The sequence below is a fragment of the Macrotis lagotis genome, chromosome 3 (genome assembly GCF_037893015.1).
Source record: "Macrotis lagotis isolate mMagLag1 chromosome 3, bilby.v1.9.chrom.fasta, whole genome shotgun sequence".
NCBI lineage: Eukaryota > Metazoa > Chordata > Mammalia > Peramelemorphia > Peramelidae > Macrotis > Macrotis lagotis.
Genome location: NC_133660.1, coordinates 176,174,103 through 176,197,944, shown reverse-complemented (window position 1 = coordinate 176,197,944; position 23,842 = coordinate 176,174,103). Strand labels below are relative to the sequence as shown.

General features: G+C 35.3%; 1 protein-coding gene across 1 annotated transcript; it reads left to right on the top strand.

Moving 5' to 3' along the window:
* The first annotated feature begins 65 nt into the window (after positions 1-65).
* Positions 66-23,842, top strand: LIAS (lipoic acid synthetase). Its single transcript, XM_074229612.1, has 11 exons — positions 66-236; positions 3,301-3,473; positions 3,875-3,968; positions 4,850-4,930; positions 5,342-5,498; positions 11,077-11,134; positions 14,935-15,063; positions 16,483-16,628; positions 17,687-17,757; positions 21,928-22,039; positions 22,975-23,842. Exons 1-11 carry the CDS (start codon positions 192-194, stop codon positions 23,025-23,027), a joined length of 1,119 nt encoding a protein of 372 aa, XP_074085713.1. The 5' UTR covers positions 66-191; the 3' UTR covers positions 23,028-23,842.

The window sequence follows — 23,842 nt, the reverse complement described above, 5'->3', positions numbered from 1 at the left end:
GGCGAGGGGCGGGAGTTTGACGTCCGCCTTCCGTGCGGTTACGCGTTTCTCCTGCGACGATCGGGACTTTGTCCTTCCGCTGGACGGCGCTTTGAGAATGCTTCCTGCTTCCCCGTCACTTCCCGCCCCGCGTGACAGCTCTAGTGGAGTCGGTGGCCGGCCGGCCGGGCCCGTCAACCTCTTTTCTCGGGATGTCTCTCCGCTGCAGCGGGGTCTCCGGCATCCTTGGGGCCCGGGTGAGTGAAGGACCCCGGAGGCCGCCGGGGCGAGCTGGCCCTGCCCGGCCCTGCCCGCTCCTCCCCGCCCCACCGCTGACCCTCACCCACCCGGCCAAAGCCACGGCCGGCGCTGCAGCCTGGGGCTGTGAGAGACGCGCAGGAGCGACGAGGGCGCTTCTATGAAGGATGAAAAATAACCGTAATAAGTATTGACGACTTATTACTAATTACTAAAAGTCATTAGTGGTATTTATCACTCACTTGCGTATATGGTTTTCAAGGAAACATTTCTACACGTTTTCTCATTCATCGACCAGTCAACATTTATCAGATAACGACTAGGGGGACGTAAATATAAAAAAAAGATTGGAAAAATACCATTCAGGGTGGAGCTGAGAAGTAAACAAGTGGACTTACAAAGTTAGAACAAAGTGATTAAGGAAAACAAGGAGAAGCATGAGGAAGGACCTTTTATGGCTCCCAGCAACTCAGGGAGGTAGGGCAGGCTTTTTCAAAAATATTATAATAATAATTGACATTTATAAAAAACCCTTAGGAAGTACATTAATTTGTTTGAGAGGAGAAATCTAATCTTTTTAATTTATTTATTATTTTGTACAAATGATTTTTTTTTATACTTTATTAAAATATTCTTGTTTAAGAGTAAGCATAGGGGTGGCTACGTGGCACAGTGGATAAAGCACCAGCCCTGGAGTCAGGAGTCCCTGGGTTCAAATCTGGTCTCAGACATTTAATAATTACCTAGCTGTATGGCCTTGGGCAAGCCACTTAACCCCATTTGCCTTGCAAAAAACCTTAAAAAAAAAAGTAAACATAATACCCCCTCCCCCCCAAAAAAACATAGACCCTCGGAGATATCTAATCTTACTACTCCCTAAACTTCCTGCAGCCTCTGGGCTGAAATACATACTATAATACTATTCATTGCACATTGCCCATACTCCACTTAACACCCAAATTAACCAAATGGCTTTCATAGGTAGTAGTGATCTGGATCTTGTCTACCTTATGAAACTAATTAACACATTTCACATACTCCACATTCTACCCAAATATGTCCTTCCTATGAACCAGTCCATCTGCTGGTTCTAATATGTCTGGAATTCACGATTCTTAATCTTTTTTTTTTTTAGTTGTGTTTTTTTTTGCAAGGACACACAGCAATGTAATTAAGTGTCTGAGGCCAGATTTGAACTCAGGGACTCCTGACTCCATGGCTGGTGCTCTATCCACTGCACCACCTAGCTGCCCCTATTCTTAATCTTGATTTAAGGTTTTGACAGTTTCGTTAAACCTATGAATTTTCAGAATTGATTTTTTTTAAAAACTAAGCTAATGGGTCAAAGGCAAAGAACCCCTACTGTACCTCTCAGTATCCTTAGCTTCCTTTAAAGCTTAATGAACTACTTTCTACAAGTGGTTTTTCCCGAGGGTCTTCCTTCCCTCTTGGCTTGTGTTGACTTCTCTGTGTCTAAAAGAATCATAAGTTTTTTGAGAGCAGGGACTGCTACATTTTTTGTTTTATTCCTTAGTACCAAGCTCAATACTTCTTGATTGAGTAGTTGATTCCTTAAAACAGTCTTGTGAGACAAGTGTAAAAGTATCTTCATTTTGCATACAGAAAACTGATGGTGAAAGGGGTGAAATTACTTGCCCATGGTCATAAAACTATATTCCCAGGTTGGATTATTGATGAATATTTACTAGGCTGAAAACATAATCTCACAGTAGACATTAATGATGTGTTGGTGAGGGGTGGCTAGGTGGCACAGTGGATAATAGAGCACCCAAATCCGGCCTCAGACACTTAATAATTACCTAGCTGTGTGACCTTGGGCAAGCAACTTAACCCCATAAATAAATAAATAAGTAAAGTGTTGGTAAAAAATGAATGATAATCTTGAGACAGCTAAGTGGTAAAGTGGATAGAACACTGGCCTCAAACACTTGATGCTTTCTTACTCTGTGATTCTGAGCAAGACACTTAAGCCTCCTTGTTTTTTTAAAAACAATAATATTCTTCTATGTAGAAGTTTGTCCAAATGATCTGAAATTTGTATCAGGTTTCTGATTTTTGCTTTTGTTTTTAAACATAAGTGGAGAAATATGTCTTATTCAGATTTATAACTAGATTTAATAATTTTTCAAAGCTATTTCACCTATCACAAAATCTACTTAATTTTCTTTATTTAAGGCAATGGGGTTTTAAGAGTGACTTGCCCAGGGTTACACAGGTAGGCATTATTAAGTATCTGAGCCTGATTTTGAACTCAGGTCCTCCTGACTCCAGATCCAGTACTCTATCCACTGTGCCACTTAACTGCCCCCCTCCCCCCCCAATAACATCAAATCTAAAAGCATCTATTTAAAAGAAGGATTCTTTTTCAGGAAGGATATGGACAAAGTAACCAGTGAGGTCTTCCCAATTCTGAAATTTTGTGTTTCTGCAGTGTTTTGGGTTTTTTTTTTTATTTCTCTTAAAGAATGATTAACCTTAGCAATTTAATTAAATCTTACCAGTTTAGGCAAATGAGATTGTTTTTTAGGTTTTTGCAAGGCAAATGGGGCCGGATTTGACCTAGGGTCCTCCTGACTCTAGGGCTGGTGGGTGCTCCACTGCCCCACCTAGCCACCCAAATGAGATCGAACAAGAAAATTTCTGATTATGGAATTGTTTTTCAAATGGAAGTTTTGTTACTTTCATATATATACATTTTCACAAGAACTTCAATGAGACCAACAAAATATAGCCAGAACTGGCTTTAATAAATACATAAATCTATTCAACAACAAAATCTGTGGTATTTTTTACTGGGTCTGGGGATCCAAGTGATAACCAAATTTTCCTTTCTTTTCATTAGTATTTATGGGCATTGTGTGCTTTTATATCTTAGATTTTAAACTACAGAGAATAGAAAATACAGGTAACTTTCTTGTTTTTCTGAAGAGTTTCTATTCTTGTCCACAAGTAGTAGATATAATCTGTTGATGGGATCATTTCCTCTTAGGTAAATTAAATTCAAAGAACTGCTCCTGTGATAACACACTTAACTCTTCCTAGGTACTTGGAAACTATTTGTGTAGCCAATACAAAACATTAAGTTCTTTGCCAGACAAAAAGAAAGATTTTCTACAGAATGGACCAGACCTTCAGGATTTTATATCTGGTGAACTTTCAGATAAGAACACTTGGGCTGAATATAAAGGAATTTTGAAACGTCAGAAAGGAGAGAGGTAATTGTAATTTCATGCAATCTGAATGTCCTTTACATTCCATAATACTTTGTAGTTACAATTTTAAATGTTGAATATTATGTTTTAAAAATAAATTTTATTAGGGCTACACTGGGACCTTCTCTTTTTTATTATAAACTCATTAAAAAACTTAAATCTCTAGAAATGGTAATGGTGCCAAATTCTTTAACTATGATTAGTTTTGAGATGTTTTAGCAGATATGATTCTCATTATCTGGTTTTCCTCCTTTGTTAGAGGTTAGCCAACTCTATGTATAGAAAGGGTGATCTAGAGCGAAGGAAAATTTTTCTTACCTTGGAAATACGGAAGAGCAAAATAATTTAACAACAATATCTATTTAGACTAATATTTCCTAAAAGTTTTTTTTGTCTTTACTTAGGCTAAGATTGCCACCATGGCTAAAAACAGAAATTCCTATTGGAAAAAATTACAATAAGCTGAAAAATACTTTGAGGAATTTAAATCTCCATACAGTAAGTATGTTATATTCTTTATATCTTCTTATAAAAATTTTCCTTAATAGTATTCTAATTTTCCAATGCACTAATGGATCTATGATTGATATAGGGGCTTCCTCCAATGATACAGATCATAATTCATCCCTACCTACTCATCCTATGCAACTTTTGTCCATATCTTCCCATAAATTTTCACCATGGGGTTCATCAAGCATGTTTTCCCAAAGCAAGATTTGAACTCGGTTCTTCTTGATTCCATTGCCTATGTTCTATCCACTTTGCTAAATTGCTTTTCTTAGGTTTTAAATTTAAATTTACATTTTGTCTTGCTGTGTAGAATGGAAACAAATTTAAAACCTTTTCCCTTCAAAACTTGAGTCCCAAAGGATCAATCCTTTAATGAATCCCTGATTTCATTGATGGTATTCCTTCTTATAGTTCAGTTTGCACATTTGCAATTTGTATACATTCTCATCCCATGAAATTTTTGTCATGTTTTACCATAGATCTGCATTGAGCTATCTACTCAATATTAAGAATCTATTTAAAGTTATAATTGCTTCACATTTATTGGAATAAAATACAACTTGAAGTGATTGTCCTGCTCCTGGGGAAAAGGGTTATTATTAAAATTATTACTGTTGGGGCAGCTAGGTGGTACAATGAATAGAGCACCGGCCTTGGAGTCAGGAGTACCTGGGTTCAAATCCGACCTCAGACACTTAATAATTACCTAGCTGTGTGGCCTTGGGCAAGCCACTTAACCCCATTCCTTGCCTTGAAAAATCTATAAAAAAAAAAATTATTACTGTTATATTGAAATTCATAATCATTAGGTATTTGTTTGATGAATAATTTCAGGTTATTGTTTACTGTCATTCATGTTCTGATTATAGGTATGTGAAGAAGCACGTTGCCCCAACATTGGAGAGTGCTGGGGAGGAGGAGAGTATGCCACTGCAACAGCTACAATCATGGTGAGTCCAGCATTGTTTTCCTGTAGTCTTCCATCTAAGAAGGGAAACACAGAATTTGTGAGCTCAGCAGAACCATGCAGACTAAAATAATGTAACCATTATTCAGGGTTTTAATTTTATTTTGGTGGATTTAAAGACAAATGTTGATAATATCTATAATCTTAACCAGCCCTTACCGTCTATCCTTATTATTTTGCAGTTATAATACTTTGTGATATATCTTAAACTATTTTTTGTTTGACTTTTGGTATATTTATTTTTAATCTTCCTCAAATAGATTTTAAAGTCTCTAAGGCAAGGAGTATGTCTTATATGTCTTCTTTCCTACTCTCTCCAGTACAAAAAGAAACACTCAGTAAATATTTATGGGTTTGGTGCTTGATAATTTAAATTAGAACATTTTCATTCTAGTTGATGGGGGACACTTGTACAAGAGGTTGCAGATTTTGTTCTGTTAAGACTGCAAGAAAACCACCTCCTCTGGATTCTGATGAGCCCTACAATACAGCAAAAGCAATTGCAGAATGGGGACTTGATTATGTGGTGCTAACATCAGTGGATCGAGATGGTTAGTCATAATAATTCCTTTTTTTTTTTTTTGCAAAGTTGTAGTTATGAAGTTCTTCCTCATTGTTGTATTGAATTAATACTTAAGGTTGTAATTATTTAATTTTTACTAAATTTTTGTCGACTTTCCCCAACTATATAATGAACTCCCTAGGATTAGGGGCTATGTCTTATATCACCATTTGATGGAGCTCTTTGTTTTACCATTTTTCTTTTTTTTTTTTTTTAGTTTTTTTTTAGGGTTTTTTTTTTTTTTTTTTTTTTTGCAAGGCAAGCCAGGGCAAGTGGCTTGCCCAAGTCCACACAGCTAGTCAATTATTAAGTGTCTGAGACTGGACCTGAACCCACGCACTCCTGACTCCAGGGCCTGTGCTTTATCTACTACACTACCTAGCTGCACCTTCTTTTTTTTTTTTAAATCTTAAAATCCATTGGCATCACTCTTTTCTCCCAGTCTCTGGAAAAGAGGTAGCCCTTCTTGGCAAGACCAACTCTTTTTCCTGTGTGTGATCACATCTTCTTTAACAAATTGTATGCACAATCATTCCTTCCTTTTTCATCTTTCTTATGTGTATCTGTCTGATTCTCTCTATTGCTCTGTCCCTCCCCCTTCCCTTACCAAAAAAGAAAATTTCTTAGTGCTATATTTTTTGTTTCACAGATAAAGAATTCATAACCAATTTCATTATTTCAGCATTATCCTCTTCTCTTTACTCTTCCTTACTGTACATATCCTATTGTTTGTTAAGTCATGATGTTTCTTTTTTTATGAATTTATTTATTTTGAATTTTACAATTTTTTTTCCTAATCTTGCTTCCCTTTCCCCACTCCCCACAGAAGGCAATCTGTTAGTCTTTACATTGTTTCACATTGATCTAAGTTGAATGTGATGAGAGAGAAATCATATCTTTAAGGAAAAAATAAAGTATAGCAAAATTACATAATAAGGCAACAGGTGTTTTTTTTTTAAATTAAAGGTAATAGTCTTTGGTCTTTGTTTAAACTCCACAATTCTTTCTCTGGATGCAGACGGTATTCCCCATTGCAGATAGCCCCGAATTGTGCCTGATTGTTGCACTGATGGAATGAGCAAGTCCATTAAGGTTGATAATCACCCCCATGTTGCTGTTAGGGTGTACAGTGTTTTTCTGGTTCTCCTCATCTCACTCAGCATCATTTCATCCAAATCCTTCCAGGCTTCCCTGAATTCCCATCCCTCCTTGGCTTCTAAAGGAGCAATAGTGTTCCATCATGTACATATACCACGATTTGTTCAGCCATTCTCCAATTGAAGGGCATTCACTTAATTTCCAGTTTTGCTCTCCAGAAAGGTTGGATGAGTTCACAGCTCCACCAATAATGTATTAGTGTCCCAGATTTCCCACATCCCTTTCAACATTGATCATTGTCCTTTCTGGTTATATTGACCAGTGTGAGAGGTGTGAAGTGGTACATCAGAAATGTTTTAGTTTGCATTTCTCTAATAATTAGTGATTGAGAGCAATTTTTTCATATGAATATGAATTGCTTTGATTTCCTTATCTGTAAATTGCCTTTGCATATCCTTTGACTGTTTGGCAGTTGAGGAATGTCTTGTCCTTTTAAAAATTTGACTCAGTTCTCTGTGTATTTTAGAAATTTAGTTGTAAAAAATTGTTTCCCAATTTACTACATTTTTTGATCTTGGTTACAGTGGTTTTATCTGTACAGGAGCTTTTTAATTTAATGTATTCAAAATTATCTAGTTTCTTTTTAATGATGTTCTCCATCTCTTCCTTGGTCATCAACTACTTCCCTTTCCATGGATCTGACAGGTAAACTATTCCTTGATCTCCTAGTTTGCTTATAATATGGTTTTTTTTTATGTCTAAACCCTATATTCATTTTGATCTTGTCATGGTATATAGGGTGTGAGGTGTTGGTCTAATCCAAGTTTCTGTCATACTTCAGTTTTCCCAACAGGTTTTTTTTTTTTGTTGGTCTAATCCAAGTTTCTGTCATACTTCAATTTTCCCAACAGGTTTTTTTTTTTTAGGTTTTAGCAAGGCAGATGGGGTTAAGTGGCTTGCCCAAGGTCACACAGCTAGGTAATTATTAAGTGTCTAAGGCCGGATTTGAACCCAGGTACTCCTGACTCCAAGGCCGGTGCTTTATCCACTACGCCACCTAGCCGCCCCCCCAACAGTTTTTAATCAAAGAAAGTTTTTATCCCAATAACTGGACTCTTTGGCTTTATCAAACAGCATATTTCTATAATCATTTCCTGATATTGCACATAGTCTATTCCACTGATCCACCACTCTATTTCTTAGCCAATACCAGATAGTTTTGATGGCTGATGCTTTATAATGTAATTTTAGATCTGGTAGAGATAAGCCACCATCTTTTGCACTTTTTCCATTAAATCCCTGGAAATTCTCAACTTTTTATTTCTCCATATGAATTTACTTACAATTTTTTTTAACTCATTAAAGTAATTTTTTGGAATTTTGATTGGTAGGGCACTAACAAGTAGTTTAGTTTTGGTAGAATTGTCATTTTTATTATGTTAGCTCTACCTATCTAGGAGCAGTTGATATTTGCCCTGTTACTTAAATCTGATTTTATTTGTGTGAGAAGTGTTTTGTAATTGTTTTCAACAAGTTTCTGAGTCTGCCTTGGCAGTAGACTCCCAAGAATTTTATATTGTCTGAAGTTACTTTGAATGGGATTTCTCTTTCTACCTCTTTTTTTTTTTTTGGCTTTTGCAAGGCAAATGGGGTTAAGTGTCTTGGCCAAGGCCAACACAGCTAAGTAATTTTTAAGTGTCTGAGGCTGGATTTGAACTCAGGTACTCCTGACTCCAGGGTCGGTGCTCTATCCACTGCGCCACCTAGCTGCCTTTTCTACTTCTTTCTGCTGTATCTTGCTAGTCCTATTTATGAGGGTTTATTTTATATCTTGCGACTTTGCTAAAGTTGGTAATTATTTCTAGTAGCTTTTTAGATGATTTTTGGGGATTCTCTAGGTATACCATCATGTCATCTGCAAAGAGTGAGAGTTTTGTCTCTTCTTTCCCAATTCTGATTCTATTTCTTTTTTCTCCTGTTATTGCTGAAGCTAATATTTTTAATACTATATTGAATAGTAGTGGTGATAATAGGCAACCTTGTTTCACCCCTGATCTTATTGGGAATGCCTCTAGCCTCTCCCCATTGTATATAATGCTTGTTGATGATTTCAGATAGATACTGCTTATTATTCTAAGGAACAATCCACTTATTCCTTACACTCTCTAGTGTTTTTAGTAGGAATGGGTGCTGTATTTTGTCAAAAGCTTTTTCAGCATCTACTGATATAATCATATGATTTCTGATAGGTTTGTTATTGATGTAATTAATTGTACTAACAGCTTTCCTAATATTGAACCAACCCTGCATCCTTGGGCTAAATCCTACTTGGTCATAATGTATCATCCTAGTGATAACTTGTAATAATTTTGCTAAGATTTTATTTACGATTTTTGCATCTATATTCATCAGGGAGATAGGTCTATAATTTTCTTTTTCTATTATAACTCTTCCTGTTTTAGGTATCAGCTCCATATTGGTGTCATAGAAACAGAGTTCCATCTTCACCTATTTTTCCAAAGAGTTTATATAGAATTGGAACCAATTATTCCTTAAATGTTTGATGGAATTCACTTGTGAATTCATCAGGCCCTGTTCAATAATGGCTTGTTGAATTTCTTTTTCTGAGATAGATTATTTAGGTATTTAATTTCCTCTTCATTTAACCTGGGCAAATTATGTTTTTGTAAATTTTCATCCATTTCACATAGATTATCAAATTTATTGTCATAGAGTTGGGCAAAATAATTCTGAATTATTACTTTTAATTTCCTCCTCATTGGTGGTGAGTTCACCTTTTTCATTTATGATAATAGCAATTTAGTTTTATTCTTTCTTTTTTTTTAAATTAAATTAATCAGAGGTTTATCAATTTTAATGTTTTTTTTACAAAACCAACTCTTTCTATTTTCACATCATCTTTCAGATCTCTCTACTCACAAACCTGTCTTAGTTTGGACCGAAATTGTTGAATACCCCTGTCTACCAGGGGATTCATTCTGCTCAGGAGAGAAAAGAACCATGCATACACTCAGGTGGGAGTTCTAGCAGAACAACTAGCAGAGCTGTTTATTGAAAGTATCAAACAGTTCTTATAGCAGAAAACCACAAAATTAGCATACAGGATAAAAACAATGATGTAACTATAATTTGCGCAGGATGTAATTCAGGCCAAGAAGTTAGGGCTATCAACACGTGAGGCCACGAATGATTCAGTTGTGTTATCTAATCAGAGTTCCATGAAAAGCCTTCACCTCGAGGGTCACCAGAGCTTAGGTTTTTTAGTCATAACTGACTTTCCAACCCAAATTCGCTCAAGCAACCAGCAACACCAAATCATCTCTAATTTAGATTATTGCAATAGTCTCCTAATTGTCCTCTCCTACCTCTACTACATCCCACATATTACTGCCAAAGTCCTTTTCCTTAAACACAGTTCTTACCATGTGATTCTCCTGCTCAGTTAATTCCAACAGTTTTCTAATTTCTATGGGATAAAAGAGAAACTCCTGTTTAGCTTTTTCAAGTCCAAATCTCTCTTTGCAACATCACTAGACATTATTTCTCTTCCTATACTCTTCATTCTAGGCAGACTGGGCTTCTGTCTGTTCCATTCTTAAAAAAAATTTATTTAAGACAATGGGGTTAAGTGACTTGCCCAGGGTCACACAGCTAGGTAAGTATTAAGTCTCCTGATTCCAGGGCTGGTGCTCTATCCACTGTACCACTTCACTGTCCCTGTCTGTTCCATTCTTAAAACGCTCCATCACATACACATCTCTCTTTCTTTGCCCTGATCATCCCTCATGCAAGGAATGGATCCTTCCTTACCTATTTTTCCTCTCTTCCTTTTACATACAGGTCAGGTACTGTTTCAGCATGAAGCCTTTCCTTCTCAAATTATCTTATGTTTATATTCTTTATATTTTGTATTTTAATTTACATTATTAACTTTAGATGGTATATATTTTATATATATGCTTCTTGTCCCCTTGTAAGCTCCTTCCAAATAGGTATTGTTTCTTTTTATACTTGTATCTCCAATGCCTGTACACATAGTGGATTCTTGAAAAATGTTTTGTCTATTGATTGGATTGACCCTGGGCACTTAAATTTCTTTGTGACTCAATTTCCTTATCTGTAAAGTGAGTGGCATTCAATGGTCTCTAAGGTCATTTCAACTCTTAAGTATCCTTTATGTTCTTTGTAAATTATTTTCATTTACCTTGTGAATTAGGTGATGTGAATATTTAAAGAATTTTGTTTTAAACATTTATTGAGAAGAAAACTGGAACTTAGAGGAATTGATTGACTTAAACAAAATCATGTAGTAATAGAACCAGTCCTATAATCCACAACTTTCTGTAAACCAAACTGAATGTATGTGTCTAATGGTTTCTGATTAGTTTTTTCCATAATGGAAAAATTTGCTGGGTGCTATGACATAATGAATCATCTTTTATTCCTAGATCTAGCTGATGGAGGTGCTGAACATTTTGCAAAGACAGTTTCCCATTTAAAGGAAAGGTGAGTGTTTTTCTCTTTGATTCATGTGGTCAGGACTTGTAGGAAATTCAAAATCTAAAAATCTGATAACAAATAATGCATTTAGTCAAGATTCCCATTAGACAATTGAAGCCCTCAATTATACTATTAACATTTTGAGTATTCTGAGTGTTTAGTGGTTATTTAGTTGTTACCTGAGCATTTAGTGGTTAGAGTGTAAGGTTAGTAACTGCATTTTTCAAAATATGCTAAATCCCACCTGACTGTTATCCATATATGCATGATTACTGACTTCATTTTACTCACAGTCTGTATTCCCAAAGGAGAGTCATATTAATGTCTAATAACATCTTAAGTTTCTTTCTTGGCATAACTCCAAGAGATATTTTGTGGGTGGAATGATAGTTGGTATCCATGATGTTGAAAGGGTAGAGATGTATCCACAACCACTTAATCTCATATTTATGGACAATTATTTTTTTGCTTTTTCCATTAAGAAAAATTTTATTCATGCTTTTAGAGAATTTTTGTACTACTCTCACTTCTCAGAACCATTCCCCATACCTAATAAAATCTTCCCTTCTAATAAAGAACCACATTTAAGCAAAATAAACTGGAAGATTGACAATATGTGCCTCATGCTTTACCTGTAGTCTATTGTCTTTCTGAGAGAAGAAGATATGTTTCGTTATTACTGGTCTGCAGTCAAGATTGGTTATTGCATTGATTTGAATCATCTTGTCTTTTAGTATTATTTTCTTTAATTTTCTTGTGCTTATTATGGATATTCCTTTCTTGGTTCTGCTTACTTATAACTCTGTGCCATTTCAAATAAATCTTCCTTGATTTCTTTGAATTTCTCACATTCATCATGTCTTGTGATAAATTAGTAGTCTATTACAGACATTTACCACATATTTAGAACTCAGGTCCTCCTGAGTGCTCAGTTCTATTTAAGTGTACAGTTTCTTACAATGTTATGAATCATTTTAGTTACCATTCGTTATTTTGTAATACCTGAGTTTCTCCCCTATCTAGTGAAGAGCTAGAGGTAAAAATGATTAAGCATATCTAGGTAATAGACAAGGTATATTATATTTGATACTTGAAGGGAATCTGACAAGCAGGAATATTTGGACCAAAAGGCCCGACGTATATTTAGAAAAAAATAGACAAATCAAGGGGATACAAAGGACGTATTCCATATTTATATTTCTCCTAATGTTTATAATCATGTCATATTTGTCTTAGAATATTGTTGCTGTTGAATTGTTTTTCAATTATGTCTGATTTATGATCCATTTTGGATTTTTTTGGGCAAAGATATTGGAGTCATTTGCCATTTCCTTCTTTATTTTGTATTATAGATGAGAAAACTGAGGCAAACAGGATTAAATGATTTGCCCAGTGTCAACAGCTAATAAATGTCTGAGCCTGGATTTGATCTCAGGATGATGAGACTTCCTGACCTCAGGCCTAGCACTCAATCTACTATGCCATCCAGCTGCTCTAAAATATCTTTAGGTCTAGGAAAAAGAAAATGGAGAACCAACAGATTTAGAAATTCAGAGTTTTTCTGATGATTAACTGTGTCTTACTCCTATCTTTGTTTGTTGTAACAAGTCATTATGGCACATAATAATACAATCTGAGAATTGAGTGGAACTTCAGAGTTTATATGTCATAGTTGCAACTCATACCTACCTGACCAGGAATGATCTCTGCAGTGTTCTCTACAAGGTGGTCACCCACCATCTACTGAAAGATCTCCAGTGTTCTTGAAATGATTGGGCACAAGTCAGTTATTTTGATTTCAGTTTGTTTTTTGATAAATGTAGTGCTACCTAGCAACTTATTATTAAAAATAAATCTTATGGGAACAAGAATGTTATGATTGTCATTGATTTTTTGTGTTAGAAATTGATTCATTGTCTAAAAAATAAGTTGGCAGTGTATTTGAATTGAGTTTGATAATTTTATGATAAGATAATAGTGAAAGAAAAAAGAATCTGAGAAAAGAACTGAAAAAAGCAATGCAAATATTATAATTGGAGTTTTTAAAAAAATTTTCTGGGGCGGCTAGGTGGCATATTGGATGAAGCACTGGCCTTGGAGTCAGGAGTACCTGGGTTCAAAGCCGGTCTCAGACACTTAATAATTACCTAGCTGTGTGGCCTTGGGCAAGCCACTTAACCCCATTTGCCTTGCAAAAACCTAAAAAAAACAAAACAAAAAAGAAATTATCTGCTTAACAAGAATTCTTTACCTCTTATCTCTCTCCTCTCTACCATAAACTGTTGAGAAAAAGAAAAAGAAATTCTCTGGTAAAAAACATATATAGTTAAGCAAAACAAATCCCCACATTTTCCATGTCCAAAAAAAGTCCCAGTTTACACTCTGAATCTGTCACAATTTGAATAAAATAGGGCAGCCAGGTGGCACAGTGGATAGAGCACTGATCTTGGAGTCAGGAGGCCTGGAGTTCAAATCCAACCTCAGACACTTGCCACTTAGTGACCTTGAGCAAGTCACTTAACCCTGATTGCCTTGCATCCCAGACCAACTTCAGTCGTCCTGATTCATATCTGGCCACTGGCCCCAGATGGCTGTGGAGGAGAAAGTGAGGCTGGTGACTTATCACAGCTCCCCTTACACCAGTTCATGTGCTTGTCATCACCTTCTGATGTCAGGACAAAAACATCATCCATGAGTTTCATCATGAGTTTTCTGAAATGTGGTAGGTCATGGCATTATTCAAAATTTCTAAGTTATTGAAAGATGTCTTTGTTACATTAGTGTTGCTGTATAAATTCTTCTTCTGCTTCCTTTACTCAGTACCAGTTCCTTTGTCTTCTTAGCATGCCCTGATCATCATTTCTTACAACACAATCATATTCCATCAAATTCATGTATCAAAATTTTCAGCCATTCCTCAATTAATGGTTCCCCCATCCCCCAGTTTCCAATTCTTTACAAACACAAAAAGAGCTGACTTGCTTTTTTTTTTTAAAGAGACAATTAAAGTTAAGTAATTTGCCCAGGGTCACACAGTTAATAAGTGTCAAGTGGACAGATTTGAAGTCAGGTTAGGTGCTCTCTCACTGAATCATCTAACCGCTGTGCCTTTTTTTTTTTTTTTTGGCAACACAGCTTTGGCAAGGTTAAGTGACTTACCAAAGGTCACACAGCGGTAATGATTAAGTGTCTGGGGCTCGAATTTGAACTCAGCTCCTCTAGATTCCAGGGCTGGTGCCATCTAGCTGGCTCTGCTGTGCTTTTTATAAACCCTGAATTCAAGTTGTTTTTAATCTCTCCCTTAACTTACTCTACATCTCATTTTCTCTCCCTTCTCCCCTTTCTGTCCTGTTCTGTGTAATAAATGTATTTCTGTATGCTCCATAAAGTGTGTTTCTGTGTGTATATGTATATTCAGATGTGTTTTCTTCCTTTAATGAATCAATCAGTAAGTTTCTGCTATGTGTAAGGAATGGTACTGGGCTCTAATCAGTTGAAATGTGAGGAAGTTCTAATACCTACCCTCTCCATATTTCTATAGAGTGCTACTTTTTTATCCTAATTATACGAGATAATTTTCCCCCATCCTTCCTCTCACTTTTCCTTTTAACTCCCTGCAGATGAAATACATCCTTATTCTCTTTCCTGAGTATATGCTGTTTAACCATGTAAACTTTATTTTTGAAACATGCTGAGACAGTAGAGAGTATTAAAATTTCCATTGAACAAGTTCTAGAAATCTTGGATCTGAGCAAAATAATATTAACAGTTTACTGGTCATTTCTATTTTCCCTATTTTTCTCTAGGAATTCAAATATATTAGTGGAATGCCTGACCCCTGATTTCCGAGGAGATCTTAAATCTGTAGAGAAAGTTGCACTCTCAGGATTAGATGTGTATGCCCATAATGTGGAAACTGTTCCAGAATTACAGAGGTGATTATGTGCATGCAGGCACACACGCACACACACAACACACACACACACACACACACACACACACACACACACAGAACACCACATGACTTGCCCAAGTTAGCCATAATCAGAGAAAGGACTCAAGGCTGCTGGGTCATGCTGCCCCTTTGTAATATCATGGGATTATTTTCTGTCATTTTTTTTAAATGTCTCTCATTTTATGAGTGACAACTCCAGTTAATCATTATTCTAATGATGAAGATGGCAGGTTAAAAAGCAAGGGAGCCCTCACTTTAATGATGCTAAAGGCCTTTGTAAAGAATTTTCCTTTCAAATATATTTAGCCTTTGGCTTCGAAAAAGCAACAGTCACTTTTTCCCCTTTTCATTCAGTATTAGAAACAATTGCTGAACCTTTAAGATAACACATTTAGATTTTGTTGGACGTTTAAAAAAATTCTTTTATCTTGAGTCAGAATTAATTTTGAAACACTTTCATTTTCTTGATATTCTGGGAAAGTATTTTGCAGTGATTTTTTGTGGAGCTGTTCACTTTATATTCAGTGCAGCACAACTTGAAAGGAGCAGTCATTACAAGCAGTTATCAGCATTTTAACTAAATCACAAACATATGGAAGAATTAATTTAAATCAGAAGTCTTTTCAGAAGTAATTAGTCTTTCTTCAGTAATTGTGTTAGAGTCACTAAGTTTTTCTTTGTCTCTCCCCTACTAATTGGTTTCATATCACATAAATCAACCATATTTAGTATGAAAACACTAGAAAGTTTTCTGATTTATATTAGCAACTTTCTGGTATGTAGCTTGCTTAGAATTTTTTTTTTTTTTAATTTTCTTGTCATTTAATCCTGGCACAGCCCAGGAAAGCTTTCCTTTGTTCTAGATCTCCCCTCTACCAGTTGTTGCCAGTTGACGAGCTCCACTTGTAACATTCTTTTCACTGAAAATTCCAGAATCATTTTTTTCTTTTAAAGCCTAGATCATTTGGTTGTTTTTTATTTAACCAGCAGAGGGCAGCTTGTTCTTTATAAAGAGAATGAGCATTAAAATTGCTCTGATCTTGAAACAGTAGTCAGCTGGTTTTTCTTTGTTCTGTTACAAGGCTTTCCTTATCTTCTCCAAATTCCCATACACAAACACTCTGACCATTTCTTTTTATTTATCCTAATGGCTGATGTTTTCAATACCCAAATGGGTTTGATGCGAGAAGCACTTTCCTTGGACACTTTGCCCAGTCTTCCCTCCTTTACCAAAAGCATATCACCAAAGGAGGACCCCAGGTCGCCAACAACATCTTGTTTTCTTCTTATTTATCAACACAATATTTATGTAGAATTCCTACCACTAATTAACATGACATTTACAAGTTTTCTATTCTTGAACTTTTAATTTAAATCGGTAATACTGATCTTTTTAAAGGAAAGTACGTGATCCCCGAGCCAATTTTAACCAATCTCTGCAAGTATTGAAACATGCCAAGAATGTTCAGCCTGATGTCATTTCTAAAACATCCATAATGCTGGGTTTAGGAGAGACTGATGAACAAGTATATTCAACAATGAAAGGTAAATTAATGAAATGAAAAAAACAGGAATCATTTCTTATTTAATATGGTAATTGAGAGAAGTCTACATTGAACCATCATACCCTATGCTGCTTCTCATATTTCTGTAGTCTAATTATAACTGTCCTATACTGAAAGTGGTCTCAGTCATGAGCAAAAAGAAAATACTACTTTGAATGTATTTTCTGTTCATCTTTATGTGTCTTTTATATTACTTTTCTCTCTATCCTTGAATCAAGTTAGAACATAACATTATTTCTCATTCATATAATCACATAGCATCCCAAGATTCTGAACTTTGTTGAATTTTGGTCCTAAAATTTCTGGGTTAAGTTTTGGTTTTTTTGTTTGAAAAAACTTTAATTTTGTTAGTTTCTCCTGTATACTCATATCTTATTTGAAAACATTTGATCTCTAATTTTGAAACTTAAGTAATTAACCATTATTAACCTTTATAGTAGAAATCTTTTTAAAACAGTTCATTATTCTGATATATCAAAGATCAAACCATGTCTCACCTAATATAAATACTCCATAGAGTAAGAACTTGTTTTAACATGATTAATTAATTGCATGCAAGGTAGGTCTGATCAACAGAGTTAATTATAGATCAGTTTAAAAGTTATTGCCTGGGGCAGCTAGGTGGTGCAATGGATAGAGCACTGGCCCTGGAGTCAGGAGTATCTGAGTTCAAATCCAGCCTCAGACACTTAATAACCTAGCTGTGTGGCCTTGGGCAAGCCACTTAACTCCATTGCCTTGCAAAAACCAAAATAAATGAATAAATAAATGAAAGTTATTGCCCACACTGTTCTGAAGCACTCTTTAGAAAGTACTAGATCAGGGGTGGCTAGGTGGTGCAGTGCATAGAGCACCAGCCCTGGAGTCAGCAGTACCTGAGTTCAAATCTGGCCTCAGACACTTAATAATTATCTTGCTGTGTGGCTTTGGGCAAGTCACTTAACCCCATTGCCTTGCAAAAAACCTTAAAAAAAAGTACTAGATCTAAATGTACATTGTCATAACATCTGCTAAGGCAATTTGTGCTTCTTTCTGTAGCACTACGTGAGGCAGATGTGGACTGTTTGACTTTAGGACAATATATGCAACCAACAAAACGTCACCTTAAGGTACAGTATCTTTATCTTTTCTGGAAACTTCTTAGTAATTTAAATTGGGTTTTCAGCTTAGAAGCTTTACAGTCAAAATTCTGCATATGATACATTTTGTGTATTTAAGAGAGACCTCATCTTCATTTTATTCTACATAGAAATGACTTACTCATGCCAAAGTTTGTAATATTAAATAAACATATGCAAAGGAAATGGGAAAAAACCCATTCACAGAATCTTAGCTCTAGAACTGGACCTTAAAGGTTATCAAGTGTTTTATTTTACAAACGAATAGAGACACATGTGTTTTGAATCCAGATGTTCCTGATACCCAGTCCAATGTACTTGACCAGGAATTATATGACAGCAGAGAAGTGAGGTGCAAAGGACAGGATCTCTGAGTTGATGCTTTTGACCTCGATTTGGTTAATTCTTTTTTTAATCTTTTAAGAAATTTTTTTTTTTTATTGTTTGAACTTGTTAACATCAGTAAAAATGAACATCTCATTATACAGAGTAAAACAGAAAGGATTGTATGTGACATAATGATTCTCTATTAGAGAGTTTTTTATGGAAGTACACATTAATTTAACATAGTAGTTCCTGCATTGCCCTGCTTGTCTTTGTTCCCTTCTGAATTTCCTTCTGCTTTTTTCCGTGTATTTTTAAAATTTTTCACTGATACTCCTTTTCTTCCTGGACCCCTCACCCACCCCACCAGAAGAAAATGCCTCCTTCCCACCAAAAAATTAGTACATCTAAGCTAAGCCAATTATGTTATGGGCCACATCTGAAAGTGACAGTCACTTCTCTGTTAGGAGGTGAAAAGCTTGATCCAACCTTTGTTCTATGGAATTGGGATTGGTAACTGCATTAGTCATTGTTCTTTTTCTTACAGTGTTATGGCTTACAGTGTTATGGTCTTTGTATAAATTGTTCTTCTGATTCTACATATTTCACTCTGTATCAATTCATATAATTCCTGGCATGTTTCTCTTAATGAATCTTTCTTATAGTTCAAAAACATTTCATTATATCATTATATTCAAATGCCATAATTTGTTTAACCATTTCCCAATTGATGAGCATCCTCTTATATTCCAGTTCTTTGCAACAATAAAAATGTTCTACAAATAATTTTTCTACATATGGTACCTTTCCCTCTTTCTTTGATCTCTGGGGCATAGTATATGTATAGCATATGTACTGGTATCACTGGGTCAAAGGGCATATACAGTTGGTATGGTTCCAAATTGCCTTCCAGAATGCATTGCATAATACAGCAGCATTAGAATGCCTTTACTGCAACAATTGTCATCTCTTTTGTCATCTTTGCCAATCTGAAGGGTATGGGGTAGAACCTCTCTGGGTTGCTTCCATTTCTTTTTTCTCATGTTAATGATCTGGGTCATTTTTTCATATGGTTGTTGATAGTTTAATCTTAAGAAGTAACTGCCTGTTCATATTTTTTTACCATTTATCTCTCAGGGAATGCTTTTTTCTTTTTTTTTCCCCCATTCAAGAAAGATTTTATTTATTTTGAGTTTTACAAGTTTTCTCCTAATCTTGCTTCCCTTCCCCCACTCCCCAGAGAAGACAGTCTGTTAGTCTTTACATTGTTTCCATGGTATACACTGATCTGAGTTGAATGTGATGAGAGATAAATCATATCCTTAAAGAAGAAAAATAAAATGTAAGAGATAGAAAATTATATAAAAGACAGTTTTTTCCCCTAAGTTAAAGGTAATAGTCTTTAATATTGTTTATATTAGGGGCAGCTAGGTGGAGCAGTAGATAGAGCACCAGCCCTGGAGTCAGAAGTACCTGAGTTCAAATGCAGCCTCAGACACTTAATAATTACCTAACTGTGTGGCCTTGGGCAAGCCACTTAACCCCATTGCCTTGCAAAGGCCTAAAAAAAAAAAAAAAGATGTTTATATTAATAGTATTTAAACTCCACAATTCTTTCTCTGAATACAGATGGGATTCTCCATTGCAGAGAGCCCCAAATTGTCTCTGATTGTTGCACTGATGGAATGAGTGAGTCCTTCAAGGTTGATCATCACCCCCATGTTGCTGTTAGGGTGTACAGTGATTTTCTGGTTCTGCTCATCTCACTCAGCATCAGTTCGTGCAAATCCCTCCAGGCTTCCCTGAAATCCCATCCCTCCTGGTTTCTAATAGAACAATAGTGTTCCATGACATACATATACCACAGTTTGCTAAGCCATTCCCCAATTGAAGGACATTTTTTAAATTTCCAATTCTTTTCCACCACAGACAGGACTGCTATGAATATTTTTATACAAGTGATGTTTTTACCCTTTTTCATAATCTCTTCAGGGTATAGGCCTAGTAGTGGTATTGCTGGATCAAAGGGTATGCACATTTTTGTTGCCTTTTGGGCATAATTCCAAACTGCTCTCCAGAATTAGATGACTTCACAACTCCACCAGCAATTTATTAGGGTCCCAGATTTCCCACAACCCTTCCAACATTGATCATTTTCCTTTCTGGTCATGTTGGCCAGTCTGAGAGGTGTGAGTTAGTAAGAGTGCTTTTTCTTAAGTGTTTCATTTCCCTGTATCTCTTGGATAAGACACTTTGATAAGAGAAATTTGGTACAAAGATTCTTTTTTATTAGTGTTTCCTTTCTAATTGCATTGATTTTGTTTGAGCAAAAAGCTTTAAGTTTTTGTGATCCAAGTTTTCTGTTTTATCTCTTGTAAGTTTTACTACCCTTTATTTAGGCAAGAACTCTCCTCCTTTCCATAGTTGTGAAAGCTATTTCCTTTCTATTTCCTTTCCTGACTTTATACCTCTATGTAATTTGGAGCTTATTTGGGTATACAATGTGAGTTATTGTCTACATCCAGTTTTTACTACTGTTTTCTGGCTTCCAGGTAGTTTTCATCAAGAGTTCATATTTGAACCCTTAGAATTTGAACTCTGAACTTCTGAGTTCAGTTGCTTCTAGGTCTAAAATACCTAGTCTGTGCACTGTTCAACTTTTCTGCTTTTTAAATAATATTAGGAAATTTAAATGATTACTGTTTGATTAATATAGCAATATCTGGTACTTAGACCTTAAAAGGTAGTTAGGTGGATAAAGTGCTAGATCTAGAGTCAAATTCGTTCTTAGATCTTTACAACTTGACCCTGAACAGGTCAATTACTTCTGTTTGCCTCAGGTTCCTCACTTGTAAAGTGTGCTGAAGAGGGAAATGGCAAGCCATGAAAGTATCTTCTCCATGATAACCCCAAATGGGATTATGAAAAGTCAGACACAACTAAAATGACCAAACAACAGCTTAGATCCTTTTCTCCTAATTGATCTGTCTTTTTAAAAAAAAAAAAAAGTTTTTCATTTATTTAATTTTCTTTAATTTTATTTAGGCAATGGGGTTAAGTAACTTGCCTAAGGTCACACGTTAAGCAGTTTTTAAGATTCTGAGGCTGGATTTGAATTCAGGTCCTCCTCACTCCAGGGCTGGTGCTCTATCCACTGCAACACCTAGTTGTCCCTCAGAGGACTCTTTTAAGAAGGATCCCACCTATGCCTTTTTTCCTCTGGATGAATTTTTTTTTCTAATTCTGTAAAACCTTTAGCAGTTATCTTTGTCTCTAAATCTATAAATATAATTTATGTATTATCATTTTTATTATATTAGCAGAGCCCAACTTCACTAGATCTTGATTTTTCCTTCTGTAGTGGCAGAATAGGAAAAGAAGATTTACAGATGTGATTATCTTCTCTGACCCTTTCCATTCATTGGAATTTTGGATATTAAGAGTAAAATTGAATTTTGTATCTCCTCTCTTTCCCTGCCTTAGTTTTAGTAAGGTAGACATCAGACCATGAAATCACTAGAAGGCACAGATAGATAGCAAACTAATAAAAGGGGAAAAGCAGAAACTTAAAGGGCAGTATAATATAGTAGAGAAAGTAGTGAATGAGAAGACAAGAAACTAGGTTCTCAACTCTACTAAATTCTTTTGGTCTTGGGGCTTCCTCTTTGAAGTTTGGAGAGGTTAGATTGATTAGGGCACAATCTTTGCCATCTCAGAAATTCAGTCCTTTTCTTCAGAAAGTAAATAATCAAGAGGAAAATACAAGGACATTATTTTTCTGTTGTATCATTTTGAAGAATTAATAAAAAATGATTTTAAATACTTCCTTAAATTCAGGTGGAGGAGTATATTACGCCTGAGAAGTTCAAGTACTGGGAAAAAGTAGGAAAGGAACTTGGATTTTATTATACTGCCAGTGGACCATTAGTACGCTCCTCATATAAAGCAGGTAAGGAATACAGGACTTTTTTTGTTTAAGTTATAAATTTAAGTTTAGGATTTTTGCTTAAATTAAGTTTTATGCAATATAAATTCCTGAACTAAAGTTCTGCAGTAAATTGCAGTTGTGATTATTTTTTTTTAAATATTTGTTTTGGTGGGGCAGCTAGGTGGCAGTGGATAGAGCACTGCTCTTGGAGTCAGGAGTACCTGACTTCAAATGCAGCCTCAGCCACCTAATAATTACGTAGCTGTGTGGCCTTGGGCAAGCCACTTAGCCCCAATGCCTTGAAAAAACCAAAATATATATATATATATTTGTTTTGTAGGGTATTGTATGATTTTTTTTTATTTTTTGTTTTTTTGCAAGGCAATGGGGTTAAGTGACTTGCCCAAGGTCACACAGCTAGGTAATTATTAAGTATCTGAAGGCAAATTTGAACTCAGGGCCTCGTGACTTAAGGACCAATACTCTATCCCCTGCACCTTCTGGCTGCCCAAGTATGAGGTTTGTTTGTTTTGTTTTGTTTTGTTTTTGCAAGGCATTGGGGTTCAGTGGCAAATTAAATCTATAATTGCAGACTTACAGAATAGGGATATCTTTTACATTTCTATTATTAGGTTGCTAGAAAGAATAACAGATTAAAAGGAGATATATTAAGGGAAGGATTGAGGGCTGGCAGTAATTATAAGGGCAAAAAAGACAGCTAGAGAATGATAAAGATAAAGAAACAAGCAGTTCTATTAAGTTAGAAAAATATAGGCTTTGGAATTTGAAAAATTCTGGCTTGAAAATTTCTCAAGATAGGAAATTCAACAACTGAGAATCATTGCAATTGAATAATGACATTCTACACACTTAAAGATTTTTTTATCAAATAAAGATTTTTTTATCAAATGGAATTGATCATTAGAATATTAATATAAATTGTTTTCTTTCAATAGGTGAATTTTTCCTGAAAAATCTAGTGGCAAAAAGGAAGAGAAGAACCATATGAATCTGTAAATTAATCCAGCATCTTAAAGTTCCTGATATTATTGATCCCACACCATTAGGCATCCTTAACTCTAGAAATGACAACATCTGATGGAAAATGCCCCAACTTCATTTAACATTCTTCAAGTAGTGAGGTGGTGGGTTTTTTTTTTAGTGAATCATTTGAGGATTAGTTTTTCCTCATCTTTCCCTTGAACTTTAGCTTACTGAAATAAAAGTATAAAACACCTTGGTAACAATTTGATTTTAACAGCATAATTAAAGTTATGTTAGGAGCTCACAAAGACCTTTCATCCAGCTGTTGCATCATTACATCTTAATTTTAAAAACAGGCTCTAAAGCAATGCTCCTCTTTAATCATGATGATGATCAGTTGACTTGCCCTTGTAAAGTTATCCATCAGCACTGAAATAATTTGGAAAAGGTTTGTTTCTTCAAGTTTTGAATAGCAATTTTACATTAATATGAGTATTATATTGTGAAAGATAATTTTACATTGTTATTTAAGTTGTCTGTGGGGAGAGTTTAAAAGAACTCTGATGATATAAGTAAATCATGATTGTTAGGAGATTTATTTCTTTCCTTTTTAAATAGCATTTTGTTTTTTTCCAAATTAGATGTAAAGTCAATTTTTAATTTTGAGTTCCAAATTTTTTCCCTTCCTTCCTCCACAAAATGGTAAGCAATTCAGTATAGGTTATATATTGTAATCATGCCAAAGATACTTCTACATTTGTCATGTTGTGAAAGGTAAAGTTAAACCACCCCAAAAAAAAATCCAGTCTGTAAAAATAAAGTGAAAATAGTGTGCTTTGA